This window comes from Loxodonta africana, chromosome 6 (assembly GCF_030014295.1).
Source record: "Loxodonta africana isolate mLoxAfr1 chromosome 6, mLoxAfr1.hap2, whole genome shotgun sequence".
Classification (NCBI taxonomy): domain Eukaryota; kingdom Metazoa; phylum Chordata; class Mammalia; order Proboscidea; family Elephantidae; genus Loxodonta; species Loxodonta africana.
In genome coordinates, this window is record NC_087347.1 from 105,059,011 (window position 1) to 105,079,542 (window position 20,532).

A 20,532-nucleotide genomic window follows, 5' to 3' on the forward strand; every position below is an offset into this window, starting at 1 on the left:
TATCCATCGTTTATTGAGAATTCATTATGTTCCAGGCACTGTGTGAGGAGCTAAATCAGTCCATGGTCTCTACATGAAGAAGCACACAATGTATTGAAGGTAATGTTTTCAATATTTTTCTTCCATAAGCTGTGCTTTCATCCTAAATCTTAGGGCATTCTTATTTCCTTAAAAAGAACATGTTGTTACATATTGGGTCTATGGTTCACTTTAACCTCAACAACTCTCAGCAATATCATTTCAGAGCTATTTTGGTTCTGCTCGTTTAATTTTTCTTCTCAAAGTGTCCTGCCCTTGGTTTTTCTTTTTTTTTTTTTCCTGGACTGAACATAGAAATGACTTGAAAAGTACAAAATTAAGCAAAATGGGATAAAACTAGCAAGGAAAAGATTATTTTGAACCCAAGGAAAACATTTCTAACTCCACAGTGCGTTAGACTATAAGATAACCTTCCAAAGAATTTAGTGGAAGCTCCAAGATACGAATCTTTCAAGGAGATGGGTAAGTTACTCCAAAATATCCTATTTAGGAAAATACGTCGTGTTCAGTTATATAAAACAATGTAACTGTTTCCCTGGAATCTGAATATCTCTTCTACTACATATATGTTTATTAATGATTATTGTTGAAGTTGGACACACTTTACTTGAAAGTGTGAAAATTCCTTGGAAGAGGCATTTTTCTCTAGACATTTTAAAAAGGAACATTATTCATCAGGAAACCCATATTTTGGTCTCGTTTATAATTTCTTGAATTAATTTAAGACTTCTGAGTTATCATAAATGTTTAAACTCTAAGGAAATACCTATACAAATATAATGTATAGATTTTGTTCCACCAATAAACAGTGGATTATTTCACACAACAGAGTGACACTGTTATGAAAGTCCTGATGGCTTTTATTTAATTGATTGGTTCGTATTATGCAACAAGAATCGAGTAACTTCTATTTAAAAATGACAAATCCATTTTGAATCCTAATGCAAAAAAAAAAAAAAATACGAAAACCACTGATTGCCTTTTTTCGTTTGCCCTTGTTTTTTTAAATCTGAAAGCTTTCCAAATGCATGTGATTTTCTTTTTTTTTTTTTTCAAATTTTGTAAACATTTGCTTCCAGCCTAAAACATCCTGCCAACTTTCAGCCAAGATTATTTTTATGGTTGAACCATTAAGTTCTGAATATAGGGATTTATAATGGAAAAACTCCCAGATGCCAAACTCTCATCATATAAATGACATCACTATAGGATATTTTGAAGTCTTGCATCTTGATACGTTGAGGTGTTGTACTGTTTAATCCTCCGTCCACAAAAAGAAGCTAATTTCCTAGGGTATTCATTTTGGCTCTGTTTCCTTCCAACTGACTCCAAGGGAAAAGTATGTTAAGAACCTAAACTTCAGAGCTGGGGTGGGGGTGGAGGTTGGAAATTACACTCAGGCTTTATCTGGGAAGAGACATTATTTATTCTTAGGCATTCTGGACTCCAAAGTGTGGGAATATCCTCTGACTGATTTGAACGGAGCCACATTGCTGTATTTGTTAGATAGCCTTTCTGGTTATTGAACTATACATTCCCAAATTCACTGCTGTTATGTTAAAGCTATCTTTTTGATAATAAGACTGTAGTGCCTTGCTAGATGTAGATAAACACCATTAAATCTCACTAATAAGTACAGTGAATGGATTAATAACCAGGTCCATACGCATAATTTGCGAACATTCAATGTATGTATGCTGTTCATGGCACAATTTAAATTACAAACATTTCGAGGGCAAGAGTAATTCTCTGAAGCAGGGAAGCAGGTTATCAGGTAACTACAGCAGAGATGGCAACTGGTGCAATAGTCTGTCTTCTCTTCATTACAGACCTCACAAGCGTGCCCTTTTAGCCACATTTTGTTTTCGTAACTGCAAAACGCAGCTTTTTTTTCTCCCCTCTCTCCACCTTGTCATCTCTGATTTCTTTGACTTGTCTTTTCCCAGTTTCTCTTTTATACTCTTGCTGGCTATTTCCTGTTTACTCTTTTTTGATTTTGTCTTTCCCTCTAGCTCTGAATGTGGCTTTCTCGCAGACACAGAGGCCCCAGCATGAATACCCCAAAGAGCCAATTCCAGTTTGGAACTTGTACAACACGACTGCTGTCAGGAAGGTGGCTGTCGTTGGAGTGGCATTAAAACAAAACAAAATGAAACAAAACACAAAACATCAAAACACTGAACCAGTTCTGATTTAAACTCAGAAATAAAAACGAAGGACTATTCGCTGCAAACTTTCATGGAGCTTCTTTGAGGAGAAGCATCTCCGTTGTAAATGCACGGGGTTGCGGGGGAGGGGGGGTGCCTAATTTTAGGCTTGAAAAGCAAGCCCTTAAAAAAAAAAAAAACCCGCATAGGTCAATACCCTCAGAAACATTTTTGTTCAGTTCACAAATATTCTCTGGGGAAAAGAAAAAGTGCTTATCTTGAACTCTTGATTTTTTTGAGCATGTAATTTTTATCAGCTTGTTTTGTTTTTGTTAATTTTTTTTTTTTTTTTCACTCACTGCTTATAAAACTAGCAAGCAGAAGTCTCTCTGGAACAAGATAGAATCGTAAAAGTTTTCAAGAATCTCGTCACAAGCTAAACAGTACAAATTGCACATTCTTCATGGAAGTATCAGACTTTAGTGCGTGCCTGGATCCAGCTACAATAGATTACCCCAAAGTGGGAAAGAATGAACAGTACAAAATTAGCAGAACTGGGAGCAGAGCTTGTCTACTGGAGGCAACATGATCTGTACTTTAGGGGCCTGGACTCTGAGGCAGTGGGAAATGACTATGTAAAGTTTTATTATTGTAAAGGAGCACCTGGTAGGATAGGAAGAAAAGGACTGGTACATTGGATCCAGTATTAGAACAATTATATTAACAAGTTTAATGCTTGGTATGTCTGAGCATAACGGCCGCAATAGAATCATGCCTGTTATTTATATAATAAACACAGAGCTTATCTAATACGCAAATGAAACATGCATATGGTAAACACACATACATTTAGGTATATTACACGTTCTGAGGTCTTATGAGTTAGATAAGTACATTCCTGAGGAGCTGTCTAATCATATCACCTTGCGATATTAACAACTTAACAAATATACCCAAAGAAATTTCACACAATTAGATAGATTGTTTACAATATCAGCGGCTTGTTAATGTGACATTCTCTCAAACCCCATCAAACAGCAGAGGAATTACCAAAAAAGAAACGGTTAAGGTATAATAATAATTTTAGCCCCTCTTTTCCCAAGTTGCTATAATCTACCCAAAGATAACTAATTGTTCAAAGTAAACATTCCACTTAGACCACAAAAGGAATCTATTACACAAACATATAATTCACAGTCATTTTTAGTGGGTTGTAAACAGTTTGGAATGAGCATAAAATGGGACAAAAATCAAAGTGAGCATTTTGAAATGAAAAAGTGTTTGCTACAAAAGGTCAGTCCCTTTGCTTGGCAAACTATGTAGAAAAGCCTGGGAAAATGCTGATCACACAAGCAGTGAGGGAATTTTAAAGCCAACAGCCTCCTTGTTTCTTTAAACAGACATCGGAACCTATAACTGGATCCTGTCAAACAAACGACAGCAAAAAAAATATAACAGCTGCTAAGAAGTCAAGTTGAGAGATAAAGTTTTCAAGGCTAAGGACCTTCTCAGAAGCAGACTAAAGGTCTTTCTTAAATCTTTAAGCAAGGTTATAGACCCCAGGGTAGCTTTTAGGCACTAAGTCAAATATGTAACTTTGTGTATCACTCTTGTCACAGAATTTTGCATTCCAGAAGAAAAAAAAAAGAAAAGAGAGAGAACAAACTTCTTGTTGATTAGCATCTGCTGAACCATTCTGCAAAGTAGCTTACACCTGGAATCATCAAACTGGGAAGACGTGGTATCATTTTAATGTTGCTAAATAGTTTTGGGGCCTATTAACCAGATCTGGGAATCACGAAGGAAGAATGAGTTGTCAAACCATATTCCAAAGGGTGAATGCCAATCCAGACAAAGTTAAATGGTTTTTTTTGAAAACCAGTTCTATTTTCTTATAAACAAAAATATACTGAACGCATAAAAATACGTTTAGGATGAAAATATGCTCAGCCATTTAGTTTACTTCATTATTACATAAAGGACATCTCCAGCAATGCATGTTTGGTATTGTTGGATAGAAAAAAGGACTGGTTTATGATTTAAAGTATGTCTTTTTGGGTATCTCACACAAAACTTCTTATGCTTCACTGGCACGATATGTGAAGAAAATAACCTGGGACATAAGGCAGAATTAAGCTTTTCCTGGTCTTATCAAGGGGCTAAAACCAGACAAGTACGTGCTATTATTCAGGGTTTATTTATGCTATTTTTAGGTAGCAAACTTCCCCGTACATTTTTATTTTTGTAGCAGTTATTCTCTCTCATAGTGTCTGTTCTTTCCCTTCATCGTGCTTATCAGAGTTTGCACTAACATGCTCATGTGTGTGTCTGTTTGTTTAATGTAAATCTCCTCTATGTTCTCAGTTGGTAGCATAGTGATTGGCACATAGTAGATACTTGATAACTACTTGTTGCTTGAATCCAACAGACACTCAGGCTCTGTCCCTTCATTCAACAAATATTTATTGAGCGCTTACCCTGTGTCACACTGTGAAAGGCTTCTTTCCAAAGGATGGACCTTCACACATGGTAGTCAGTCAGTTACATGCTTTGCATAAAAAGAACTACGGAAGGAAGTCCTAATAATTATTGTGTCAGTTTAGACAATATATTTTGTTTAGTTCACTTCTCCTAGTCCCTTGTCTCTAAGAGGTACAAGTGGTCCTATTTTTAAGTAGGCAATTTCTTTTTTTTTCATTGTACTTTGGTTGAAGGTTACAGAACAAACTAGTTCCTCGTTGAACAGTTAGTACACATGTCACTTTATGACATAGGTTAACAACTCCATGACATGTCAACACTCTCCCTTCTCAACCTTAGCTTTCCTATTACCAGCTTTCCTGTTCCCGCCTGCCTTCTAGTCCTTGCCCCTGGGCTGGTATACCCCTTTAGCTTCATTTTATTTTATGGGCCTGTCCAGTCTTTGGCTGAAGGGTGAACCTCAGGAGTGACTTCAGTACTGAGCTGAAGGGGTGTCCAGGGGCCATACTCTCAGGGTTTCCCCAGTCTCTATCAGGCCAGCAAATCTGGTCTTTCTTTTTGAGTTAGAATTTTGTTCTACATTGTTCTCCAGTTCTGTCCAGGGCTCTCTGTTGTGATCCCTGTCAGAGTAGTCAGTGGTGGTAGCTGGGCACCATCTAGTTGTACTAGACTCAGTCTGATGAAGGCTGTGGTAGATGGTCTATTAGTCCTTTGGACTAATCTTTGCCTTGTATCTTTAGTTTTCTTCATTCTTCCTTGGTCCCAAAGGGGTGAGACCAGTGGAATATCCTAGATGGCTGCTCACAGGCTTTTAAGACCCCAGAAGTAAGTAAGCAATTACTATATGCACTTTAGATCATCATGAACTACACAAGGTTTTCTATAAAGCAGTGAAAAATTGGCTTCTCACTGCTTTTATCTATATCCACTAGCATGTCACCATGCCTTGGTTTGCATAGTCATTCCCCATCCTCAAAATAAAAGGTCATATGATCTCATGTTTTTGCTCATCTTACTTAAAAAAAAAAAAAAAGAATACAGAGGAATTGATGCGTTCAAATTGTGGCTTCTGGCAAAGAATATTGGATATACTGTAGGGACACCCAGAAGAACAAACAAATCAGTCTTAGAAGAAATACAACCAGAATGCTCCTTAGAAGCTAGGATGGCAAGACTTTGGCTTACTTACTTTGGACATGTCATCAGGAAAGGCCAACACTAAAAAAGGATATCAAGTTTGCTTAAGCAGAGGGTCAAAGAAAACAAGAGAAGCCCTCAATGAGACGGACTGACCAATAGCCACAAAAACGCACTCAAATATGCCAGTGATCATGAAGATGGTATAGGACTGAGCAGTGTTTCATTCTGTTATACATAATGTTGCCATGAGTTGGCGTCAACTGAGTGGCACCTAACAACAACCACTACCAAAGATATGTATTGAGCATTAGCTGAAAAATGACTCAATATTTTTGCAGAAATCACTTTGGAGAAGAAACATAAATTCAATTTTTAAATTCCCAATTAAAACGTTTCAAATGCCTGGTCTGCAACTGTAAAGGCAAGGCAACAGAGAATGAACCACTTGGAAGAGCTCTGAAGAATAACATGCTCCGTTATAGTTTACCTTCCAAGTTTTCCACTTATTTTCTAGGCTAAGCAGACAATGTTAGAAACCACGGAAAAGACTTTAATCTAGTTATAATAGTTCGTGAGGAAGAGAATAAAAGGAACCAAATCAGATAAGGAAACATATTAAACAAGTTATTTGCTAAATTGGTTTACATTCGGCTCACCGATAGATTTTCTTCTAGCCATGTCCAGAGGATGCAAAATTTAAAATGTAACTAATACCATCTCACCAGGGATGAATAAAGACAGTTTATCTTGTACCATGTACTGGGTAGGATTTCCCTGGGGACACTACAGAAGCAAGACCAATTTGTTGTGTCAAGGGCAAGCAGGTAAGATTAACTAACCCACCAACCAACCAATCAACCAATTAACTAACCAACCAATTCACTAACTAAATGGTGCGATCTGCTTCCTAATAATATTATATTTTAAATCAAGAATGTAAGAAACATTTAAAAAAATATATAGCTATAGTGTGCAGATGATTGTTTTTTAAGGTGGAGAAAAATAATGTCAAAGAAACAATCTTTTTGGTAATAATGTGCCACTGTAGTTAAGTACTGAGTCCATCTCCCTAAGATGGTAGGAATAAACACACAGTTTTCATTAAATGTGCTTTTCCCAAAACAGGTCCATAAAGTATTTCCCGTGACTCTGTAGTTGAGTGTCTTGGCTGGAAGAGGATCTGGCCATTAGAAGGAGGGCTTCAGATATGCTGAGTCCTAGCTGTGCTGAGAGACTTGGCACCTTTATACGCTACTTCCTAATACCAACCCCAGCATAAAATGTCATCGGAAGCCTGCATAAACATTGGACTTAGACTCACATAAATTATTTCTGTCCTGAGGTGCTTTATACCAGAATTTAGTAAAAACAACACTTTGAGTAAACAGAATTGGCATATAAATGTAAGAATATTAATCTAAGAAAATGATCATAGAAAAATAGAATCAGAAGTATACACTTGTAAATCTTGCAATGATGTGCGAGGTTTATCTTGCACCTCTGAGTTTTTATTGAAAATTTCCATAGAGCTCCTTTAAGCTGACATTGCCGAAGTGCTTTTGAATTATCAGTCCCTTAGTAGAATTGTAAAGTCTTCCATTTTCATTAAATGCTTAGGAATTATTTTAATAAACATATGTGTGCATAGTGCCTGTTTAGTGCTGGATCTACACATTCATTTTAAGAGTAAACACTGGGACAATGAAATATAATGCCAGATATGATTGCGCCTGTCAGCAAAAACATTGTCGTATTTTATTAAAACTTACAAGCCAAGTGCCATGAACAAAAGATACAGTTGCTATTTATAGACAATTTCTATTCTATGATATTATAGTATCTGCACACCGCATTGCTGTGTCTAGCAGAGTTTTCCAGTTTGCCTAGAGTGTGTACCATAATATAGAGGTATAGAGCACTTCTTCATACATGCACACATCTTATTAAGTACAGCGTCCCCAAAAGTCCTATCTGGATTTTCGGTCTAATATAAGTGTTTTCCCACCATCAGTCCTGGGTATTTATGAGTGAAGGGAGATTTCCTGGGAATGAGGATAATTTAGCTATCAGCAATAGTAACATTATAACATTCTCAGTGATCCATTTTGGCTTAAAGTGCTTATTAAATAATATTTATTCCTAAAATATGTACTTATAAAATTAAGTGAGATTGCAACATGCAATAAAAACACATTTTTCTCTAAACTCCAACTGACTTCCTTCCTCACAGACACTTCTCCTCGTGTTCATTCTGCATTTACTGTTTCTGATGTGTTGATACTCTTTCTCCCAAAGCCACTCTCTTTATCCACTTGCCCTACCCACTCTTCCTCTTCTTGTTATTCTCTCATTCGCTACTGATAGGGGAATAATAGGATCCCAAGGCTGTCCTTACAGTATAATTAAAGTATGAATTTCCAGGAGTTGGAAATTGCAGACCATTTTTATTATGCTTCTATAAATAAAGCCAGGTAACACTCTGAGAATTAAAATGGCTTTTTCCCAGCAGATAACTTGGTAAAGATTTTTTTTTTTCCCCTTAGTTCTATTGTTTTAAGAGACTGGGGGTTGGAAATAGGAATCAGCTCACCAATTCTTTTTCTGAAAATACCTCTATCTTTTACATGATATATATCCCCCTAGATCCTGGGAATATGTTGTAAAGTTGTAACAGATGGTGATGAAGCTTCACATTTTTATATATATTTTTTAAGATTCTGCATCTAGTGTATGTATCTTCTAGAGAAAATGACCTTGAATGAATGAAGTCATAGTTTGAAGGAAAAACGCCCCACAGATAGACTGGTGTAGAAATGATGAGTCAATTGGGTTTTGTTTTGTTCTCTTCAGTAAGCTGAAATGATTTCAGATGAAAAACAGAATGTTGAAACAGAGGGATCAAAGGTCATCTTAACACTGGAGGTGTGCGTGTTAATTTTTCCAGGAAAACCAGTTAGCTGTGCTCTGTCCTGAACACAAACATGTGTAAGATGGAATATCACTGTTTGCACATAGGAACACTATTTGCTTCACGTGGGTAATGTTGGGGGCTTACCAAAAAATGTTCTGGCACATCTACCAGCATGAATGTTCAGAGGATTCTAATAGGATGAGTGCTGATATTTTATGAATGTTTTATCACTGGCTTGAAAACAAGAAGTTTGCAACAGAATCAACAGCGTGTCAAAGAGACAAACGATTAAAAAAAAAAAAAAAGAACACTAGTGAGAATTTTTAATGTCCCTATTGTAAAAACAAAACTGAAGTTAATACGAAACTTGATCCTCTTAACCGATTAACAAAAGTCAAGTTTTAATTGCACGGCTTCCCAGACAAATCAAGTGGCACTGTTACCTTGCGCACTGGTTGTTGGGAGAGTGCAGTAATGGAGGAAACTGCTACACATTCAGCTACTCACCTCTTTTTTCTACAGCTTCAATGCATTGCTTTACAAACCACGGGACTGTGGAATTTTCACGTTCACACACTGTGTGCAGATGGGAGCCAAAAATCTGATCTGCAAAAGAAACAAGGATGAGCTTCATTAAAATCTAAGCCTGCGCTGTTCTTTAACGTGATTGTTTCTGTGTCCACTGCATGCTGAAATCTTCATCTTGCATAGGAATTGATTTTTTGCTTTAATTCCAAAGTGTCTATTGCAGACATACAAAGACCATAACTCCATCCTTTATGGAACAGGACCCTGGCCCCAGAGCAGGAAAACGAACACTCTGCCATCGATTAGGTGGGGATGACTGAGTAAGTTATAGTCTCTCTGGGCCTTTACTTAGGTATCTAGATAATAATGCCAAGGAATTGAGAAAATTCCCACAAAATAATTCGTCTTCATGTCTGGTACCTTGGGGGTTTCAGAAGAAGTCTACCAATGCTCATCAAAATTATAGTTTTATCAGGATATTTGGCACATTCATTCTAGGCTCAGTGTTATCTGAAGAGGCAAGTTCCAAGAGACTTATTTTGAAGTCAGTTACTTAACATTTCTCCTGCCTTGAATGCCCTTCATCTTCACTAATGTAAGTATCATCTTTCTTTTAAGGCTCAGTTCAGATCACCTTTTCTCCACAAAAAATCTTTCCTTCCTCTCTCAGCTTTGTGTCTCTTGTAACAGAGGTTCTTTGGAATCCCAGTTCCTCAGGATGTTAATAGACGATGCAGGGAAAAGGATCCTGCGATCAAAAAGATTTGGTAACACTAGGCTAAACCAAGTTAAACAGGTTTTTTTTATGTGTATTTATTTTTAGAGTCTATAATATGCCAATAAGTATTGTGAATCTCTGTGAGGGGATGGACGATGCTCTATGTCTTAAACTTATTTGAGCAAGATCCTTTTATTTCAAAGAACATCTCTCTAGGCTAATGCTTCCCAGAACACATTCTTTGAAATCCTAGCCTAGCCCTCTCATTTAGAACTTGATTTATGCTACCTTGCATTGCATATTTACATTTATAATACATGAAATATATTCTTTCAAAGCAGATTCTGAGGTCCTGAATCATCTATATTTCCTTATAGTCTCCAATCCTTAGCTCAGACTCTAGCCTGTATTATTTACCCATAAATATTTGTTACTGACCAAGAAACAAATATTTAGTGGATCCACAGTCTTCCCATCTTGCTCAGAATGAAATCAAAGTCCCTATTATGACTTACCAGGCAGTCCATGATCCACCAGTTAATGCATTTTATTTCCTTCCTCTGTCCCCCTCACTATCTCGATGGCAGCCTCACTGTCCACTTACTTTGCCATTTCTCATTCATGCCAAACACAGTCCTGCCTCAGGGACTTTGCACCTATTGTTTCTTCTGTGTAGAACTCTATTACTGTAGATCTCTGATCAAATGTTGCCTTCTTATTGTAGTCTTTACTACCCGTCTTTTGAAAAATGGCAACACTGCCAAGAGGCATTCTCCATTCCACTCCCCTTGCTTTTCTTTTTTTATAGTACTTATTTCCACCTCACACATTAGACTGTTGTGCTTGCTGGTTAGTTGTTTCCCTTGCTTAGAATGCAAACCCTAGAAGAGTAAGGGCTATGCCTTTTTTTTTTTTTTTTTAATTACTGGATCCTCAGTACCTCAACATGCTTAGCACACACTACATGTTCAATAAATATTTGTTGAATGATTGATTTGCAAGATATTGTCTTCACCATCGGTGGTGCCACTTAAATTTCAAACTAATAGAATTGGAGAGAAAAATACATAATCCAGTATAACAGAGTACTAAATGATACACTATTATAAAAAACCAAACCCATTGCCGTTGAGTTTATTCTAACTCATAGTGACCTTATAGGATACAGTAGAACTGCCCCATAGGTATCTAAGGAAAGCCTGGTGGATTTGAACTGCCAATTATTACAAAGGGGTTATCAAAATGGAGTGCAATGAGACTTCAAGGAAGTCATGATTTTCATCCATTTCTTGGGAAAAGGTAATAGTTTGAATTCATGACAACCCAACAGGAAGATGAAGCACTTATAGATACACTGCAACATGGAAATGTGCATTTTTATGCAAGAAACAGAAAGAAGATAAGCTGAACTGAAACCACCCAGACATAGTGTAGAGAAGTGAGAAATAGTCATGGGTATTTGCTTTGAATACTTGCTAGAGTAACAAAAATTTGTTCAAAAACACAGTGACTAACCACTATAAGAAAAGAGTGACATAAAATATTTTTTAAGAAAAAATAACTCAGAAGTTTGAATTGAATGATTTAAACTGACTAGAGATTATAGTCATGAAGAATTGCTACCAAGTACAAAGCCCCTTAATGGAAATCATAATTCAAATAAATTTCACAAATATGCATTGAGTATCTTTGCAGCACTGAGGTAGGAATATTAGGGGATAAATGAGATAAAAAGAAATTTATAATCTTGAAGACTCTATTAGAAGTATTCAAATAACAAGCACACAAAATGCAATGACTGCTATAAAAGGTATAAAGGGAGTTTCAGAAAAAAGATGAGATGAAGGTCATTCAAGAAAAATAAGTGAATGAATGAATGAAGTGGATATTGAAGATTGGAGAGAACTTCTTTTGACAGATGAAAATAGAGGAAAGGGCATTATAGGATATCCATTCTTTCACTTACTCAGTTATTCGCAGAAGAAAATTTTGAGTGCCTACTCCATGGCAGAAATGAAAAACAGCATTGTTAATGTGGTAATCAAGAGTCATTACCTATGCTCTGAGTTTTTTGCCTAGTGGAAGCAGCGTATATGTAAACAGGTAAGAACATTTCATCATGAAAAACACTATAACTGGGGGAAATACAGATGCAATGGGAGCACATGGTGAGGCATTATAATATCCCTGAGTGTCCATGGAAGGCACTTCCACATTTTAGGTATCTGTTAGAGCAGCATCCCACTCATGGTACCAAATTTCTGTGTTAGTTATGTAGTGCTCTATAACAGAAATACCACAAGTGGATGGCTTCAACAATCACAAATTTATTCTCTCACAGTTTAGGAGGCTAGAAGTTCAAATTCAGGGTGCCAGCTCAGGGGGAAGGCTTTCTCTGTCAGCTCTAGGGAAAGGCCTTTGTCTCCTTTCAATGTCTGTGGACCCAATGTCCCTTGGAGATCTACAAGTGTCTTGGAATCAATCTTCCACTGAATTGAGGAGATAGTCAGCTCAGTGACCCTGGGTCCAAAGGATGCATTCTACTCCTGGCTCTTCTTTCTTGGTGGTACTCAGGTCCCTCTCTCTCTGCTCTCTTCTGTCTCATTTTATCTCTTATGAGATAAAGGTGATACAGGTCACACCTCAGGGACATTCCCCATACATTGGATCAGGACTGTGACCTGAATAAGGGCACTGCATCTCACCTTAACCCTCATTAACATGACCTAATCCTGCCTCATTAAAATAACAGCTATTTCTCAAATGGGACCATAACCACAGGCATTGAGGCTAGGATTTACAACACATCACAAAATGGAGGCTAATCAGATAATAAAATGGAGGCCAACCACACAATCCTGAGAATCACGGCCTAACCAATTTGACACATATATTTTGGGGGGGACACAATTCAATCCATGACACCAGGGTTGAGGTGAAATATTCCCTAAACTATGCTGTGAGAACGAAAACAAAGAGAGGTAGGACATGGAACCTGAAACTGAGGAGCACAACTGATTCCAAATTTGCTAAGAATGTGGAATTTTGCATCAGTTTACATTCTTCCCTGAAAGGAGTCTCAAAGGAAATTTTTTCCACTTAAAATTTAAACTCATTATGCATATGCAAATGCCTATGACCTTACCAAATATTATGGCACTTCTTATTCTGTATTCACTTTAGAGCAATCCAGTTCATTTTAGTGACCATTTAGTGAGCAATTACCCCTTGCTATGCATTTTTTTTTTATGCATGGTAAAGAATGCTAAGATTGATTCATTCGTTCAATAAATATTTATCAGATGCTCACTATAAGCCAGGAGCTATGATCCAGGTTAAAAATGCAATGATACAGGATCTCCTACAGTTTAGGGAAAAAGAATAACTCTCATAAACAACTGCAATATAATGTGGTTAGTGTCATTGCACAGGTATGAAATAATAGTGAAAATTTATTACATACTTACATTAAACCAGGCAGGGGTCTAAGTACTTTATATATTCTAACTTATTTAATCTTCCCACCCATCCTCAACCCTTCTGTGGTAGATATATTATCATCCTCATTTAATGGAGGAGTAAACACAGAGATGTGGAAAATATGCCTAGGGTCACAAAGCATTAGGCCCGGCGGGGGGTGGGGAGGTGGGGAATGATAAGGACCTGAACCAAGACAATGAGCCTAAAATGGAGAGGAGAAAACAATTCAGTAGGAGTGGTAACTGTCTGCAAGTAGGAGGTGGGTCAACCCAGCAGGCTAAGAGGACTACCAAGTTTTTTACTTGGTTGGAGGAGACTGAGAAGCAGCAATCTGAGGGTCTTGGTGAATAGAGGGTTTGGTATTTAGAAGTTAGGATGAGCATTTCAGATGTAGAAGAATGGCGATAGGAGAAAAAAATGGAAAGTGGTGTAAGAACTCATCCCCCTAGGAAATACCTGACTGAATCAAACGTTGTCATGTGGTTCAAACTGGGTCAATAGGATTCTCCCTCCAAAATATTTAAGATGGAGATACTGAGAGGGTGAGGTAGTTAGCTCTAGGGATTTGAAGCCTAAGGATAGCTAGACTTAGACTCTGGGACTGCGGCAGTCATTCTGAAAGATGGTCAGTTGCAATGTGTGAGTGGGCAGAGGAACCAGAGAGAGGAGAATGAAGCAGATATACCTCAGCTACTGACTGTCCAATGCCTAACTTCAGGCACATTATATCCTTGCCACGAAGTTCCATGAGATTCCCTGTGTTCAGACAATAACTCCCACACCTTTTAATTGAGCTCTGCTGAGTGAATTTGTTTCTTTTAACCAAATATACTTGACATGGGTGTAGCACTGGCTAGGAAGTTTCAGGAGAGGGCTTGCAATTGCAATAGAAAGGACAGCTCAGTGAGATTCATCATCACAGATGACACTGGCTAGGAAAAGTATAGTGGGCATCTGTTGGTTTTGCGGCCCAGCATCTATTCCTCTATCCTATGATACAGGCATCCTGATTTTCCTTTGGGAATGATACCTTCTCCCAATTTTCCTGCCATTTGTTTTGGTTATATTTATCCTGCAACTCTAGGGATAAACATACATTTCATCTCCTGGCTGCAATAATTGGTTCAGGCAGGAACACATGGCCCAAATGAGTCCAGTAAAATAAACTCTGAGACTTTTTCTGTTGCTACTGGGAAAGAGAAATCCTCTTTCTAGAGGAAGAAATGGGTTGACTATGAGGATTTAAGTCTCAGCTTCCAGAAGCTATTTTGTCACCTTCTGAAAAGACATGCTGGAAAATTAAGCCAAAGAGAGGAAAATAAAGCTGAGTGATGAGGTAGACCAAGATCTGATGCCCTTTTGTGCTTCTAGATCCATGCCTGAAGCTAACCTTATCCCTTGGATTTTTCATTAAAAAAAAAAAAAAAAATTCCATTATTAATTCTGCATTTTAGGTAAGTTTCTATCTATTACAACTGAAAGAACCTTGAGTACAATATTAACTTTCAACATAGGAGAAATCGTATCACATAGAGGAGATGATGTGACACACGAAACAACTTTGCAAACTGAAAAGTGCTAGCCAAAGAAAGAAAATCTTAGACATTTAGCTAAATTTTCATTGCTAGATTTAAGGTGTGTTGTGGGATTGCCACCTATCTGTAAATATGATACAGTCCAGAGTTTGATACTCCTCGCAGGACCCTTAAACTATGAGAGTCACAGAACCTTCTATCTTAAAATAGTGTAGGGAAGGAAGAGGGAGGGAGAAGATTTCTGTTTTCTTGGCAAGCATTAATGAACTAGCTTTTGCCCTCTCAACTTTCATGCCCGTTGTCCTGGCACAATGTTAAGGATTCTTTCTGCTTCCCCCTTCCTTATGGTATCCCAAAAAAGGGAGCAGTCCCAAAACCCTGAGCTCCGGCTCCCCACCTATATTCCCATCTGTGAGCTCACTGGCAATCCTTTCTTCCTCTCTTAACAACTTCTATTATTTAGAAAACACCTCTTTATAGGGGTGCCAATATTTTTGGAATCCTCTGCAAATGCCCATGGCCTTGGCTAGTGTGATCATTATATCTTCTTTCTACTGTTTCAGCACTTACACCCGGGGTGGCAGGCAACACACTGGTTGGAGAAAATCCATTTTCTGCAATTTTTCTCTGAAAGCATCTTTTGGTGAGAAAAACAAATAGGCCTTCCACATGACTGCACTTATAAATCACATTGTTTACATAATGAATTAGAGTTTAACTAGGGAACGATAGTTTTTAATCTCTAAACTCTCAAACTTTTGACCGATTTAGTTAGTCCATCAGCATAACCAGGTTAAGTCTCCCAGAGTACAAATTAGCTTCATTCTCCCTCATCTCTGCTATATATTTTTTGACAAATTATAGTAAGAACACCCAGTAATGGGATCTTTGTCAGTTAGATTCCAAATGAATCAAAACTATGAGGAAAACTACTCAATAAAAAAAATAGAGGCAGTTAAATGTTCAAATAATGTGACGGTGTTATCATCATTTACCCAGGAAGACAGGCTCCACGTGCTTTCCAAAATGATGATATTTGGCTTTCAGGACAGAGGGCCATTGCAGTTACTCTAGGCATTTTTTAAAAAAAAAAAAAGAAACAAACCACCTATGACTATACATACATAAGGAATATAAAGGGGAACAGAAAACAGTAACAAAAAACCAAACTGCTCACACACACACACACACACACAGAAATCAGACAATTGTCTTGGTCATGAAGGGTACTGGTTAAAGTTTTTGGCAGCAAGCAGTAGGAAAAAAAAAAAAACACGGTGGCTATATTAAGCAAAGGAAAATTTATCTGAAGGATATTGTGGGGTGAGGGTGGGAGGGCACTCAAAGAATTTACTGGAGGCCGAGGGAACAGTCTTAGGAATGTTTAGAAACCAAGATGATTGGAAAAATCCAAGAAATAGGAAGGAGGAAATAGAGCGACTATCTGTAACTTGGATACCTAGGTCACAAGGCTATTTCCATCGCCACCGCCCCCCGCCCCCCCCCCCGGCCCCCAGCACTGTCATAAGGACTTCTGTTTTGGTTTGAAAAGTGTCCCCCAAAAGTACGTGGTGGAAATCCTGACCTTTATAGTTGTGGATGGAATTCCATTTGGGAATAGGGTTTTCTTTGTTACAACAATTAATGAGGTCATATCAGCAGAGGATATGTCTTAAATCTATCGCTTTTGAAATACAAAACAATCAGACGAGGCACAGGGAAGCAAGCAGAGATGGCAGAAGGAAGAGGCCACACCACCTGAAGATTACCAAAGAACCAAAGATTAAAAGCTGAAAAGAGACAAGGACCTTCTCCCAGAGCTGACAAAGAGAGAAGGCCTTCCCCTAGAGCCAGCACCCTCAATTCAGACTTCTATCCTCCTAAACTGTGAGAAAATAAAGTTTTATTTGTTAATGCCACCACTTGTGGTATTTCTGTTATAGCCAAAAACAAAAAAACAAAAAACCAAACTGGTTGAATAGATTTCAACTCAATCTGACCATTTCGGTTTTGGCTTTTTTTTTTTTTTTTGGCTATAAAAGAAATATCACAATTTATTTCAACTCAGACTTATAGTGACCCTATAGAACAGGGTAGAACTGCCCCATGAAGTTTCCAAGGAGCAGGCTGGTGGATTTGAAGTGCTGACCTTTTGGTTAGCAACCACAGCTTGCTGTAGCTCCTAACCGCTGCGCCACCAGGGCTCCTCTGTTATGACAGCACTAGATAGATAAAACAGTTTAAATCCACCAGCGGCTCTGTGGGAGAAAAGACCTGGCAATCTGCTCCTATAGCCTAGAAAACTCTATAGGGCAGTTCTACTCTGTCCTATAGGGTAGCTACGAGCTGGAGTCGACTCGATGGCAAACAACAACTGTCAACTGCTCAAGATTTGAAGTTCCAAGAGAGAGTGCCCAGTTGATTGAGATTATGTCATAAAAACCTGGGGTAGGGAGACAAAAACATAGCCCTTGTGATTACTACACATGTAGTATGTGGGTACACTACACAGTAGGCAGTATCCACTTGAATTTTCCTCCCAACAAAACGTCACACACGTGGGCATGGCATTTCCCAATAGGTTGCTATAATGGATAGGTAATGGATACTAAAAGGCAAAAATAATATTCTCAACATGACTAATTTTAACAATATAACTGAATTCATTCCTTGATTTTAACCTGTGAACATTTCGTTTTCCTTGGAAGGTTCGGGTTTCCACTCTTATCTTTTATATTTTCTCCAGTTCTCTGTTCCCCATCCCTTTTTTTCTCCTTTAAAATACTCACCATAGAGGCACCCATCATATGACTTTCCCAAAATTTTACTGAGAATGTTTTGGGAAATGGGTGATTTAAGTAAATACTATGCTTAACTGGATAGCCAGTATCTTTGAATTAAGATACAGCAAAATATACTTAATACTAAAACACTATGAATTTAATCTCTCGTCAATATCTCAGAAGGTACTGCATTATCTTACCATGTCTCAGGGCTTTGATTAAAACGCTGGCTGCTACTTTTTGGTACTTAGATATTTGAAAATTGCGCTGATTACTGAATCTCTTACTCACTGAAAGTAAATCTCTCTCAATGTCTTGTTTACTCGTGATTTTTTTTCTTCTTGTAAGGAACCAGTCCAGGAAAAAGCTTAATTATTTTAACTTTTAAGTAGTTTGGAATCTAAATAAATAGGAGTTCCCAAATACATACACTTCGATGTGTAGTTTCCCCCCACATGTTTATTCATATTGCTGCACCTCATCAAGCAGATTTTAAAGTCCCTGATGGGTAAGCCCACTATATCCACTATGGAAAGATTTGCCTGGAGAAGATTTTCCATGATGCTAGAAAATCTCTGCAAACAAGTGTAGGCTGAGGTCTAAAGTAGGGAGTCAGTGGAAAGGGGGGAAACTCTCAATGAGATGGACTGACACAATAATCACAACAATGGACTCAAACATACCAACAATCACGAGGATGGCAGAGGACCAGGCAATGTTTCCTTCTGTTATACACAAAGTCACCATGAATCAGAGTCAACTCAATGGCAACTAACAACAACAAAAACAGCAACAACAAAGCTTCCAATCAAAGTCGTACAGGTGGCTGCAGGGAAAGCATCCTCTGACAACAGCTGCCCAAAGAGGAGCTTCAGGGATGCACCAACTGCCACGCAGACAAAATGGCAGACTTCTTCCTCAGTCCATTCCATTTTCTTTTTTTCCCTTTTCAGGCTTCCAACAGTCTTCATCTTTCACAGTTTCACCCTCAAACCCAGACAGTACTTTCATGAAGTACCCTCGATCCTTCTTTTCCTATCCTAAGCTCTAAGCTCTATGAAAATAGATCTCAACTCCATTTTGGTCTAATTAATGCAATGGATTCTTTGGTGAGTCCACCAGCATGGAAGAAAATTGCATCTTAAATGAAGAGATTATCAAACCAAATAGAATAACGAGTATGAAATTTTTCTCTATTTCTCTAGGCAGTAACTTTGCCCAAGTTGCCCTTCCTTTGCTTACCCAAAGTAACACACACATACACACACAGAATCACAACAGTAGAGAAAAGGACCAAGTGACTATTCCACGCATTGTTTTATTAATTCATTCAATTTAACTCTGAGTATTTTGTAATGCTTACTGGGGATGCAAGAGGGAAGAAAACAGTCTCTGTCCTCACACAGCCTATATGCAAGTGGGGAAGCTAACACATAAACATGTTAATATATAATATACTGTTACATGGTGATAAATGCTATGAAAAAATAAGGCAAGGCAGGGAGATAAGAGTTGGGGGCGGGGGTGTTGTGAGAGAAGGCTGCCCCGAGGTAAAGGAATTTGAGCAGAGAATGAATGATGTGAAGGAGTAAATGACAGCATTCCATCACTGCAGCAGGAAGTGCATTAGGCCTAGGGAAGTAGCTGGGTGTGTTAGAGGAGCAGCAAGAAGTCCAGGGTGGCTGCAGTAAAGCGATGAAGGGGAAATGAGATTAAAAATGTAGCCTGCAGGTCAAACCAGGTAGGACCCTATGGGTCACAGGAAAGGCACAAGATATTATTCCAAGAGTGTTTTTATTCTAAGTAATTGATTTCTAAGCAAGGGAGCGACACGATGTAATTTATATTTTTAGATGATCCTTCTAGTTGCTGGGTAGAGACTAGATTTAAGGGGGTGGCGTGGAGAAGCAGAGAGGCCAGGGAGGAGGCTAGTGAAATATTCTAGAGAAGGATGATGGTGCTTAGATAAGGGTGCTAATAGTGGAAGTGACTAAAAGGAGCTGAAGTCAGAATATATTTTTCAGATGGGATTTGCTGATGAGAGTAAAAGGGACAGAGAGTAATGGAGGGTGACTCCAGCTGGCAGATGAGTCAGAGACTATGTGCTGGCACGGGAATCACAGGCCTAGGGCTGTTCTATATAAATTTGAGATGTCTACCAAACATTCAAAGAGATGTTAAATGGACATTTCAATAGGAAGGTCTGGAGTTTAACGAATCTCAAGTTTGAGGCTGAAGTTTTAAGTTTGGAGAGCACCAGCATGCAGACAGAATTTTGAGCTGTAGATTGGAATATTTCAGCCCTACAATAGCCTCCAACAGTCAGAGAATGAGCATGAAGAGAAAAGAGAAGTCCTACAACTTAACACACAGGTAACAAGTACCCCAACATTCTGAGGTTGGGGAGAGGGACAGGATCCATGAAAGGAGTGTCCTCTGACATATGTGTTGTAACAAGGAGGAATAAGAAACTGTAAACAATAATTCTAAAACCACTGAAGAATTTCATATCCTGATCTGTTCATTCCTCACCTCTTTCTAGTTAATAACTTCCCTGTAAGTAGAGGTCTCTGGTTTATCAGATACAGCTCACAGTCCAGTTGGAAGATACTGAAGTAATTGAATAATGAAATTATGAACAGTAACAAACCAGTTACTGTCCAGTCAACTCCAACTCATGGTGACCCCACGTGTGTCAGGTAGAGCTGTGCTTGGTAGGGTTTTAAATGGCTGATTTTTCAAAAAAAATAGATAGCCAGGCCTTTCTGCC

The 20,532-nt window shown here is 38.2% G+C and overlaps 1 protein-coding gene across 12 annotated transcripts in view; it reads right to left on the bottom strand.

The window, feature by feature from the left end:
• Positions 1 to 20,532, bottom strand: part of ARHGAP15 (Rho GTPase activating protein 15) — a 710,746-nt gene that overhangs the window by 249,540 nt on the left and 440,674 nt on the right. For all 12 annotated transcript variants that reach the window (XR_010322327.1, XR_010322332.1, XR_010322330.1 and 9 more), the window contains one exon: positions 9,226 to 9,324. Coding sequence is in view for 6 of the 12 variants with exons in the window: in XM_023542980.2 (XP_023398748.1) it covers positions 9,226 to 9,324 (99 nt within the window). In the remaining 6 variants the exon portion in view is untranslated. The remainder of the gene's footprint in view (positions 1 to 9,225; positions 9,325 to 20,532) is intronic.